This window comes from Pristiophorus japonicus, chromosome 7 (genome assembly GCF_044704955.1).
Source record: "Pristiophorus japonicus isolate sPriJap1 chromosome 7, sPriJap1.hap1, whole genome shotgun sequence".
NCBI classification, from domain to species: Eukaryota; Metazoa; Chordata; class Chondrichthyes; family Pristiophoridae; genus Pristiophorus; species Pristiophorus japonicus.
In genome coordinates, this window is record NC_091983.1 from 197,636,641 (window position 1) to 197,649,664 (window position 13,024).

At 38.2% G+C, this 13,024-nt stretch overlaps 1 protein-coding gene across 5 annotated transcripts in view; it reads left to right on the forward strand.

Moving 5' to 3' along the window:
- Nucleotides 1-9,235, forward strand: part of amd1 (adenosylmethionine decarboxylase 1) — a 66,484-nt gene extending 57,249 nt beyond the window's left edge. For 4 of the 5 annotated variants that reach the window (XM_070885695.1, XM_070885693.1, XM_070885696.1 and 1 more), the window contains 6 exons: nucleotides 2,103-2,205; nucleotides 3,626-3,668; nucleotides 4,148-4,292; nucleotides 4,383-4,475; nucleotides 6,413-6,568; nucleotides 7,268-9,235. In XM_070885695.1, coding sequence (XP_070741796.1) covers nucleotides 2,103-2,205; nucleotides 3,626-3,668; nucleotides 4,148-4,292; nucleotides 4,383-4,475; nucleotides 6,413-6,568; nucleotides 7,268-7,408 — 681 coding nt within the window. In that variant the 3' untranslated portion in view covers nucleotides 7,409-9,235. Of the gene's footprint in view, nucleotides 1-2,068; nucleotides 2,206-3,625; nucleotides 3,669-4,147; nucleotides 4,293-4,382; nucleotides 4,476-6,412; nucleotides 6,569-7,267 lie in introns of all 5 variants that reach the window. The other variant, XM_070885697.1, reaches the window with a different exon arrangement.
- The last annotated feature ends 3,789 nt before the right edge of the window (nucleotides 9,236-13,024 follow it).

Below are 13,024 nucleotides of genomic sequence, written 5' to 3' on the forward strand. Positions count from 1 at the left end.
TGTATAACTAAGTGGCTTGCTAGGTCATTTCAGAGGGCAATTAATGAATCCACACTTGCACAAGTGACAATTTAATCCCGGATTGTCGTTTCTAAAAGCTTCCCCACCACTGGCCTGTAGTTGCTGGGTTAAACATTTGCAATTCTCCAGTCCTCTGGCACCACCCCTATATCTAAAGATTGGGCTGTACCTCTGCAATTTCCACCTTCACTTCCCTCCGCATCCTAGGATGCATCCCATCCGGTCGTGGTGACTTTATCTACTTTAAGTACAGCCAACCTTTCTAGTACATAATTTTTATCCATTTTTAGCCCATCCAGTATCTCAACTGCCTCCTCTTTCACTGACTTTGTCAGCATCTTCCTTGGTAAAGACAGTTGCAAAGTACTCATTAGTACCTCAGCCTCCACGTGTAGGTCTTCGTGGTCGCTAATCAGCTCCACCCCTTTTTTTTACCCATTTACTATTTGTGCCTATAGAAAACTTTTAGATTCCCTTTGATGTTAGTTGCCAGTCTATTCTCATATTCTCTCTTTGCCCTCTTTCCTTTTTCACGTCCCCTCTGAACTTTCTATATTCAGCCTAGATCTCACTTGTATTCTCAATCTGTCATACGCCCCCTTTTTCTTTCTCTCTCTCTCTCTCTCTCTCTCTCTCTCTCTCTCTCTCTCTCTCTCTCTCTCTCTCTCTCTCTCTCTCTCTCGTCATGCTTTGGTTGCCCTATCTTTCCCGTTCGTGGGAATGAACCTCGCCTATACCCGAACCATCTCCTCTTTAAAGGCAGTCCATTGCTCGATTTACAGTTTGCCTGCCAATCTTTGATTCCAATTCATTCTCAGCCAACTGAAATTGGCCCTCCTCCAATTAAGTATTTTTACTCTAGTTTGCTCCTTGTCTTTTTCCATAGCTAATCTAAACCTTATGATGCTATGATCACTGTTCCTAAAATGTTCCCTTACTGACACTTGCTTCACTTGACCAGTCAAGATTTGTTTGTAATTTAGTTCTAAAAGTGCTATGAATGGAAAATGGTATGATTGACACGCTTCATAATTCAGAGATCCATACTTTAAATCCCAGGCCACTTGTGTCTCAAATTTTGAGTTCCCTGCCCAGACTCTCTCAAAGATCCTAACTGTAGCCAAGTGTTTTGTTTGAAAAGCAACTTGACACTGGCAAATTCTCAAAGTACACCACTTGCCTTATCTTTAGAGGTGGTATGTAAGATCGCATTGTATTAATTAGTTCTCTACAGTGCCCTTCCCATAGGTGACTTTATTCTGCATTAAATTTAGCACTAGCTGGAACACCTGGATTCCTAGCAACTGGCTTATAGGATCTGACTTGTGATGGGTTTGGCTAAATTAACATACAAATAAGTTTAGTCCTTGAAGCAGGTTTAGTTTTGTGAACTATAGATAAAAGTAGTTTACAAACCTCCAATAACTAATAATTAGATGTTTTTTTTAGTTTTTCTTTCATTTTCGGAATGTGGTTATCACTGGCAAGGCCAATGTTTATTTCCCATCTCCAGTTGCCCACAGTTTGATGCAACTGAGTGGCTTGCTAGGCCACTTCAGAAGGCAGTTAAGAATCAACCATGTTGTGGGACAGGAATCTCGAAGGTCACTGGATAAGGACGGCAGTTTTCCTTCCCTAAAGGACATTACTGAACTAGTTGGGTTTTTATAGTTTCATGGTCACTTTTATCTGTAGCTTTTTATTTCCCAGATTTTTAGATTTTAAATGGTAATTTTGATCGACATGCTGACTATAATAAAATGGATAATCGGAAACTTTATGGTTACAATTTCACTTTTGGAACAGACGTGGTTATGAAATTTACTGTTTGTAGAGACTGGTGATGTAAGTGTTACCTTGGTGGTTTAAATTTAACTGCAATGTTGTGGATTTTGGTAGTTAAAACGCTTTCAATACTAGATCCATTAGCAATTTATTTCACCAGTGTTAAGGTAAGCAAGTGGGTGTGCTTGAAGATTGATAGACATTTAATTGCTAATTTTAATACAATTAAGTGATCTAATTATGCATTACATTCATTTAATAGAAAACTTCTGTGCATGTGTCTTAATAAACTACAGGATTTCTTCTATTCCCGCAAAAATTTTGTGAAGCCAGCACATCAGGAATACCCACATAGGAATTTTCAGGAGGAGGTAGAATTTCTGGATATGGTGTTCCCAAGTAAGTTCAGATCAGTAGAAATTATTGTTTAAGATTTCATTAGTTGCAATGCTGAATCAATGTTTTACAATTTTGAATGCCAAAAGTGAGGTATTATAGTGCTTGGTAATTGTATACTTTATACTTTGGAAAATGAGTATCTGTATCAAGTACTTGCAGGGCAGATAAAACACACAACATAGTTGAATTTGTTCTACCTTGTCCCACACCGTTCCTCAATCCTGGACTTGAGAGCAAGTGAATATCCATGTGAAACTGTTGAAGTATGGATTATGCAAGTCCACCAAGGTAATGCACAGATTATTGAACACTTTGGTACAGTAAACACCAAAATGTAATGGAGTGTAAGATAAATACCATGTCGCCTTTTCCTAAATGTGTCCCCTCCTGAAGATACTTGAGGGTTCCTCAGGGTTACGGCCATCTGGTACTCCACTTAAGTGATTATTGAGAGTCTCCACAGTAATATACCATTTAAGGGCATTACAGCTGAGCATAATCCCATCCTCACCTGACCCCCATGTGTACACTTCTGACAGGGTTGTTCTGGAGTCCCTGCCCATGACCCGGCTAATCAGTTGTACCTTTTTTTAACATCCAGTGTCTGCATCAAGTATTTTCATGTCGGGGATAACCTGGTTAGATGTAGAATAAAGCACACCTTGCTGTAGCAGTATGACTTTTTTCCATTTCCCATGCCAACCACTCTGGTCTGAGTGATACTGAGAAAGGGTGCTGAGATCGGAACAGTTTTGTGCTCTGTGTTCATGCCCCCTAGAAATGAGTTAATCTTTGGTCCTAGCCAGCAGAGGGGATTTTTGTACAATTGATTTGAACCCAGAAATGAAACGTCTGTCGAACCTCCATCCACCCACTCCCCCATTTGCTGTTCCTTCTCCTTCCACCCCTTCTCCTTGATGTCAAGAAAGCTTAACTTCAGCCAGTGTCTCGGTTTTTCAGTGATCCATGCCCCAATTGCTTCTGAGGCCAGGTGATAGCTACATTGCATGCAAGATACTTCTAGGTTCCAACTCTCTTGAGACTGTCAAAAAAATCTATTTTGCACTTCCTCTCAGCAAGCTGGCTGAACAGTTTTTTCCAAAGAAGGGAACCTTGAGCTGTTCAGACTACTACAGCCTGCTTCTTCAATTTAAAACTAAGACTGAAATTTATATAGCACCTTTCACCACCACCAGACAGCCCCAAGTGTTTTACAGTCAATGAAGTACTTTTGAAGTGTAGGAATAATTGCATCAAAAATTTGGAAATCTTGCTCTAGCCTGTGACCACATACCACATCTTGGTTAGTATTTCAGTTCAGAGTACGATTAGCAAAGTAGTTCGCATATTTTTGAAGTCCAAAATCAGAGATTGTTGTAGTAGAATAGTCTCTTAACTGCAAATGTTCATTCAATACCAGATGGAGCGGCCTATTGCATGGGACGTATGAATTCTGATTGCTGGTAAGATGAAATCTACTTTATTATGTAAAAATAGAAATTTTTGCAAATTTATTATTTTTCTTTTACCATAATTGTTTTCGGAGATGCTAAGTTTTGGAGAAATGTCATCAGAGCAGCACAAAAACAAACTTATCAATAACTTTAATATGGCATTGCATGTGCTTTTAGTCCCAAGTTAATGTGAAGTAACCTTGGGTTAGCTACCTGCTAGGTCCAGTCAGATATGGTTTTCTTGTACATCAGAGTTCCAGTTTTCTATTTTTAGAAGTTGCTGTTGGAAATCAGTCTGCCACTAACAACCAAACCTTAATCACAGTCGCACCTAATTCTGGGCCTTACAAATGTTAAACACTTGTTCTGGTCTAAATGGTAGCTTAATTATTGCATGTTGTATGAACTGCATTTTGCACTGTACTTGTCAATTGTGAAATATTTACTTTAAAGGTTTATGCAAATACTGTCATTTATATTTGATCCAGGTATCTATACACTCTGGATATGCCAGAGGATAGTGGGATCAAACAGCCGGATCAGACACTAGAGGTTCTGATGAGCGAGCTTGATCCAGCTGTCATGGACCAGTTCTTCATGAAAGATGGTGTTACTGTAAATGATGTCACTCGAGTATGTACTACATTAACTTCGTAAAGTAAAAATATATAGACTTTTTCTTTTAAAGCTATGGAGTCTTAAACATGGCATCTTTGTTTTTAGATGAGTGGAATTCGTGACCTGATACCAGGTTCAGTCATTGACGCCACATTGTTCGATCCTTGTGGTTATTCAATGAATGGAATGAAAGTGGATGTAAGTTTGTGCTCGGTTTTTACAAAATGTCTGCTGTTCTTTAACCATTGTTCTCTTTCGCTCGCTAGCGCTCTCTCGCTCATGCTCTTTCTCGCTCGCTCTCTTTTCCCTATACACACAAGATACTGGTCTCATGCTCAGGCTATCCTTTTGTTGGGGCAAGGCTGGCAAAGGTGGCCATCTTCAATCAACAGTACTCTTGAATAATCACTCTGCTAGGAGGTGTTTGAGCAAATCTGTGTTCCTTCTTTTTTTTTGTGCATTTTTGCAAGTAACTTGTACAGCTGGTGAAAGAATCTAGGATGTAAAATGTTGTATAGTTCAGTAAAGATCTGATATATTCCAAAGTGATCAAATGTGAGATCGCATCTGGATGTCATCAATGTAGATTAATAGATCTTGTGTTGGAAGGCGAGTGTTCTGCAGGGAAATAAGAAAAGTTAGAAGAGTCACCCCGGGGCTAATGCTAATGGACCAAAAGTGACATTGGTTGAAGCCCAAGAACAGATTATCTGTTCCTCATTGGCTAAGGAATAGTAGGGAAATTAAAATGAGGCAAAAAACACAGTATTAGTGTATTTTGTATTGGTTTAATAATATATAGTAACATACAGTAAGGGGTAATGTGTTCAGTCCTGTTCTCAATTCCGTAATCGGTTCACAATCTGAGCTGTGCATCAGAGATGCAAGTGAAGGCCACAGTAATGTCCACGAGGGGCACATCAGGGAGACTGTCCTTGCCAGATGGTATCTGTAAATAAACACTTTCTGAATGAAGCAAGCTGAGGCTGCTTTTAGATGGGCAGTTGCCATTTCACCAAGCTTTACATACTTGTCACTAGCATTTTCTGAAATATTTTTCATTTTTTGATGTTTTGCTACTTTAAAAATGCTATATGCAAGTTGCTGATGGCCTAGACTGGTGATTCTTAAACTTTTTCAGTTTGCAACGCATCAAAAATGTGAGTGTTTCATTCCCCATGAGTTATGAGTGTGATTACAAATTAAGCCCTTTTTAATTTTTTTGGATGTATGGTGATGCTTTAATTAACTTCAAATTTAAATTAGCATTCACATCTTAGTCCAGAATGCCTTCTGATCTTATGGTTGGCAAAATTACAAAATGGTGTGCTCACTCATGGGATGTACCTGCCCTGAATGCTCAAATCATACTTGGCTGCAATGTACAGTGCTCTGAAGAGTTGTGGATTTGTCTTCGAGTACCCTTGAGTTTTTTTTAGAATGAAAAGCATCTTTCTCTTTGAAACTACAGGGTGGGTGCTTTAAACAATTTTTCCTCTGGGATCACCTGGACTTTTCCTATTATATAAGCACTTTTTTTTTAGCTCATTAAATAGCTCCTTATTCTTTTTCTTTTCCTCCTTCCCCAAATCTGGACAAATTAGCATTGGACACGTACTCTGAAACTTGGTTTGATGAATTCCACAATTAGATGTCTACATTGTTGCATTTGCCAAGAAAGCACTAACATCTGTAATGTCTCTGTTTAATAACCTAGCTAGTGAACTTAAAATCATCAGGTGTGCACAATGGAATGTTTTAATACTTTCATATGATGAGTATTTCAAGACCAAGGCCAAGTGGATTACTGGGACAGATTAGAGCTGACTATTAGTCCAATTTGAGAGCTCAAATTCCTGAAAGACAAACAAGAATACTTGGTTTGGGGTACTATTGAATTATTGTAACCTGGAACAAAAACTTTTTCCCCACTCACTTACTGTGCCCCCCAGAACAGTCCTTAAATTTCACCATGGAGTTACATACCATATCAGAGCACCACTGGTCTAAATAATGCATAATAATGTGTATTGACAAGGGAGAAATAGTTAGCTTTGTCTTTGGAATCTCTTGTGGAACTGTTAAAACAGCTTGTAACTGACTAAAACAAATCAATAAATGCTTTTTCTTTTTAGGGAACTTACTGGACAATTCACATCACCCCAGAGCCAGACTTCTCCTATGTTAGTTTTGAGACTAACCTGGCCCAGACTTCTTACGATGATCTAATCAAAAAAATTGTAGATGTCTTCAAACCAGGGAAATTTGTCACAACCCTCTTTGTTAACCAGGTGAGATTCTAGGTTTGTCTTAAAATCAAGTTTGTCCAGTGTAGATTGGGGGTGTGGTCGTGTGGTGATTTATACTAGACCAGTAATCCAGACCAGGTTAAGTTCAAATCCCATTATGGCAGTTTGAGATTTAGAATGCACTTATTTATTTTTTCATCTGGAAATAAAATGCTGCTATCCGTAAAAGTAACTGAAGCTGTTGGATTGTCATAAAAACCCAACTGGTTCACTAATGCCCTTTTAGGGAAGGAAGTCTTGCCTGGTCTGGCCTACATGTGGCAGTCCCATGTCAATATGGTTGCCTCTTAACTGCCCTCTAAAGTGGCCTAGCAAGCCACACAATTGTATTGAACTGCTGCACCAGGAAAATTAGAGCTCTGCATTAAATGCTGGCCTTCCCAGCGACACCCACATCCCAATAATTTTTTTTTAAACCCTGGCATTGATTCTTCCAAATATTGCTTCTTACAAAAAATCTGAGTTTGAGAAAAATTCAGAATTTCTAAGCTCTGACAGGTTCAAAATCCAAGTCCTCAATTTATCATATTTGATGGCTGATCCATTTTTGTAACTGTTTTAGCTCTTTATAGTTGCAACTTCCATTTTGTGTACTTTTTAATTGAACCAAGTCTTGGGTGGATGAAGTTATAAATTGTCGGGCTTTCTTCAGTTGTAATACAATTCTTTATTTTATTACAGAACTCCAAATGTCGAAGTTCATTTTCTTCTCCCCAGATAATTGAAGGATTCAAGCGCCTCGATCGCCAGTGTGCCCAGTTTAATGAATACAATTTTGTCTTTACTAGTTATGTCAAGAATTGTCAGCGACAGCAGAGTTGAATAGCAAAAATGAAAAAACGTAAAAAGAAAATGTGCAAGGTAAATGGTGGCAGTTCTCTAGTTCAGGGTAGCAAGGGCCAAACTTCACACTGCCACCATTTTATCAATTTTGTAGGCCCTATATGTAACCATAATAGAATTGTGTCAAGTTTGAAATGTAAGCGTTATTGTAACAAAGAGTTGGATATCTTGCATGAATGCTCTTTTCTCTGTTTAGGTATGCTAGGCCATTCTTGCTGTGATATTGAAGTGCATGTAGAACAGTTCAGTGCTTATTGTTTACAGTTATATAACACTTGCAAAGTTAGAAATGTGCGATATGTAGGTTTTCTACAGGTGACGCCAAAAATTCTCCACAGACAAGGTTTTCGCCCTCATTAGGTATGTACCCTGGCATGTTTAAAGCAGTTTGTTCACTTGTTTCCTTTCAGTCAAACTACCTTAGGGAATAGAGTTCTTTAATAAGTTTCTAGGTATCAATCAACTTCCCAGATGCGCAGCCTTCACTGGAGTAGCTTGTCAGGAGTTTAATCAAACGCTTAATATGGTTGGTAGGTTTTTGAGATAGGATTCTTGTGTAATTTTATCTCTTGACCTAAACTAGTTGGATTCAAGCAGCCAAAATTTGGCACATTCCATATGAATTCATTATTAAGAACTCTAGTATAATTGGCTGAAAAGACTGTTGAACATTCTAGTTTAAGCATGCCAGGGATTACCCCAAATCTTTTTTTTGTATGAATTTCCCATTTAAAGGTGAACAGGCAGTTTTCAAACTAATATTTCAGTTGTAATTTTTGTTCAAACAGCAACGGCCTTTATAAAAAATAGGAGTAGGCCATATGGCCCCTCAAGCGTGTTCTGCCATTCAATAAGAACATGGCTGATCATCGATCTCAACTCCGCTTTCCTGTCCGATCTCCATATCCCTTGATTCCCCTCGAAATTTATCTCCGCCTTGAATATATTTAGATATTGAGAACACAATCTCATGACACCACCTCTCATTATCTGCTGTATCAGTTGGTGGTACAACAAATGTTAATAAATTGTTAGGAACCTGTACAGGTATGGAAACAGATAGATTTTAAAAAAACATGACCACAAAGCATAATCAGAGTAAAATGTATAATTGTAGGTGCTTAAATCAAAATTAGACAGTTTTGGCTAATTGTTAATGATTTTCTGGAGATTTGGGCCGTCTTGTTTATAGCATGCAGTTCTTCTGAACTTCAATAAGCATACATCGGAACATGATGTAGCATTTGTCCCATAAATGTTTGAAGAGTGTAACTTTAGTTTGCTTGGAATTGTTTTGAATCTTTAAAAATCTGGTTGTTGGTTAAGTGGTTGGCATATTTGCAACATTTTAATTAATTGGTGAGGTTTCAGTTTAAAAATTAAACTTTATTTGCAATGATTTACTAAGGTATTGAAATAAATAATCCAGAAAAGGCTGTGAGCTCTTTTGTGGACCAATCATTTTTTTTAATAAAAAAAGATTTTGAAGAAATACAATCCTAAAGGGTTGTAAGCACATCATCAAACTGTTATATTCCATTTTAGAATGGATTGAGCTGTTGTATACATTCTGCAGTTAGATAATTAATTGCACTATTTTGAAAAATGTAATTTGAGTAATGATTAGCAGCCTTTACTGTGAAAGATGGGGTTATTTGCTCATTGGTGCGTTTAATTGTACCAGTTATGGGGAAATTTTGGCGCCATTAAAACTTTTATGCCAAGTTGTTTAAAATATTTTAATTCAAGTTCTGAAATCTTTTATCTGTACTACAAGATGCTTCAATAAAATTAAGATTTATGGAATGTGTTAATTTCATCCGTGTCTGCTTCGACCATTACCTAGTCAGTGAGCAATGTGTATTAAATCTTGTAGTGCAGTCGCACCATACCAACCTCAAAGTTAATCTATTGCCCTATATGGTAAATGTAAAATTAAAGCAGATAAAAGTTGGAAATGCGTAGGTCAGCCAACATCTGTAAAGAATAAAGAGCAGTTACAGTAGCATATTTAAATTTCTCATTGTTTAGATATGTTTGATACCTTTCCCTTTCAGCAATGATTAGCCTGTATTTGGAATGATTGAATTGGGTTCAATTTTTCTACCACACCCAGAAGGATATTTTCTGGTCATTTTGCACGCGAGATTAACATATGCAGGGTCTTGCCACAAGTCCAAACGCATTACAATCCAAACATCTCTAATGGGATGAAATTAAAAATGCCATTGGTCCTTCATCTCTACCTACAGCAAAGAATTTGAGGTATTTAAATTTTTTCTGTGGTAGGAGATTGATTAACTTTTACAGTCTACCTTTTGCAGAGGCTTAATGACCACTGCACAACTATATTGAAGACCTTGCACTTCCAACTCCTGATTGTTCAAAAAGTTCATTGAGACATTATTGAATGAATGAAGGACCCTGACATACTGGGGATATGTTCCATTTGCTGCCTCCAGTTTATAAACTAATGGTTTCCTTTTGTATGCTGTGCACAAAATCTCTTGATTAGTGTGGAGCACAAAGCAGTGTACAGTCTCTTGGTGATGTGAATGAATCTTAATAAAATACTAGGATGCAGCCCCTTTTAAGGAATAGAGGTGCATTTGTTTGTGTTCATCTGCAGAAGCACATTGCATTCCAGTGTCTGCTTTATTCTTTCCATGATTTGGCTTGGAATTTAGTTACGTAGCCAGACCATTTTTTTTAGATATCTTTTGGTGGTTGTAATCTGTCCTGTACATTCATTGGCTGCCTTGTGTTAGAAACACAGAAAATAGGAGCAGTAGTAGGCCATTCGGCCCTTCGAGTCTGCACTGTCATTCAATATGATCATGGCTGATCCTTTCTCAACACCATATTCCTGATTTTTCCCCCATACACCTTGATGTCTTTTGTTTCTAGAAATCTATCTCCCTCTTAAATATATTCAGTGACTTGGCCTCCACAGCCTTCTGTGGTAGAGAATTCCACAGGTTCACCACCCTCTGAGTGAAAAAATTTCTCATCTCTGTCCTAAATTTCCTACCCCATATCCTGAGACTCTGTGACCCCTTGTTCTAGACTTCCCAGCCAGTGGAAGCATCCTCCCCACATCCAGTCTATCCAACCCAGTCAGAATTTTATACGTTTCAATGAGATCCCCTCTCTTCTTCTAAACTCTAGTGAATACAGGCCTAGTCGACCCAATCTCTCCTCATACGACAGTCCTGCCATCCGAGGAATCAGTCTGGTGATCCTTTGCTGCACTCCCTCTATGGCAAGCATATCCTTTCTTGGGTAAGGAGACCAAAACTGCACACAATACTCCAGGTGCAGTCTCACTAAGGTCCTGTATAACTACAGTAAGACATCCTTGCTCCTGTACTCAAATCCTCTTGCAATGAAGGCCAACATACCATTTGCCTTCCTAACTGCTTGCTGCACCAGCATGTTTGCTTTCAATGACTGGTGTACAAGGACACTCCGGTCCCTCTACATCGACACTTCCCAAGCCATCACCATTTAAATAATACTTTGTCCTTATGTTTTTCCTACCAAAGTGGATAACTTCACATTTATCCATGTTATACTGCATCTGCCATGTGTTTGCCCACTCACTCAACCTATCTAAATCGCCTTGCAGCATCTTTGCATCCTCCTCAACTTACAATTCCACCTAGTTTTGTGTCATCAGCAAACTTGGAAATATTACATTTGGTATATATATAGCTGGGGCCCAAGCACTAATCCCTGTGGTACCCCACTAGTCACTGCCCGCCACCCCGAAAAAGACCAGTTTATTCCTACTCTGTTTCCTGTCAGTTAACCAATTTTCAATCCATGCCAATACATGTTGCTGAGAGATTACATGTAAATATGAAGATGACCTTTCAGATCACCCCATGTCAAAGTGGGAAGCTTCAGAGATCCTTTCAACCATTTCATTGTCCATATGCCATGGTCTTAAAGTTCATTTGTAGAAGGGGGTGACTTTATGCTTTATGCCCTTTGCAGAGTTGTACTGCTGAGTGTCTGAATACCCAGTAAACCACAGGGTTCATTGTAGAAGATGAGACAAATCATTAATGGCTTCCCAATAAACAGTTTGACATACACCAATATTCATCTCGGCACCCTAGATAAGAATGCATTTTTTTAAATAATATAAAGCACGAGTAATTTCTCTGCAGTGCTTGCCAGATGTGGTTTGGCTGCAGAATTCACTGACAGGCATTTTGCAGCACAGTCAGATCTGGATATCTGGAAGGGATGGAGTTCGGCAGGAATTTCAGTTTATTTTACAGAAATAAAGCACAGTGGTTGTCCTAAGTTTATAAGCATAGATCTCTACTGGCCTTGTCCTGCTTTGATCCTAATCGTCTGTATATTTTGCATTTTTCAGAAGAACTGGAGACCAGCCTGCTTGCATTTTAATGCTAACGAGATGGGAAAGCTTTGAGGGATATCACCTGATTTTTGGGGTTCATGGAAGCTACCTATAAGGCTTATTAATTCTTTGACACCACTGTGGATTCTTAATCTTGCTCTGTATAAATTCATGTAGACTGAGGTTGAGCTTATGTTAATGTGATTTTAAGCTTGCCACCCTTAGTAAAGTTGTACTCATGACCCCTAGGGTTTCTGCACATCTTAAAATGGATGTATCATAGTTTTACAGGACATGGATCAGGCTTTTGGTAACAATTCAAAACTAGTTTCATGTATCTCATCTCTGAAGAGATCATGTGGCTGAAAATTTGACTGTCACCTCAGTGTCTTTACTTGATTCTGCAACATTATGCTCCGGGGTTAAAAAGGAAAATAAGATTTTTGGCATTTTTAACAGGCAATGCCAATAGATTAGGTTAAAGATGTAGTTCAATGCAGCTACCATTTTTGTTTAAATTATCCCAATTAAAACATAAAAGTATCTTTAAAAGAAAAAGGCCTGCAAAAGTAATGTCATAGTATATATGAATTATTTCAGTTTGGACTTTGATCTACCTCCAGCAAACACTGCAGTTCGAGTTGACTGAGAAAATGTCATTAATATGAAAATTAATGCCATGTCACTGTACTTCTATACATGAGGGATATTAGTTTTTAATTTAGCAGTTCACTTATCAAATCAATAGCTGCTCAAGCAGAAAGCTGAAGGCTCAGTTGCAACTGAACAAAATATACAGCATGTTGAACTTTTGTAGAAACTGCTCACTGACACACAAATCTTCCTAAGTGGTGTGTTAGCTATTTCCAAATATCTTGCCACATAGTATGTAACTAGTGGTTATATGTGCAGAACTTGTATTGAGAGTGTAGTTTGTCAAAGCAAGCAAGGCCAATTTCAAACATTTAAATGTACATTTACTTTTCACAGTGAGAGGCATTGAATCAGTTAGTGTTTTAAAACAAAATAAGTGAGACTCATGTCTGTACTTGATTATAGGCAAATATACATACAGTGCTCTTTAAAGTGACTTGCAGCTTGCAAAAATAACATAATTCCCCTTATTGGTAAATGTTTTTCATAGTAAGATGCTAACTTACCCCTGTCACTAAACATTAACTGTAGCATAGACTTAATTGGGCCCCAGAGGGGCCTCATTCAGC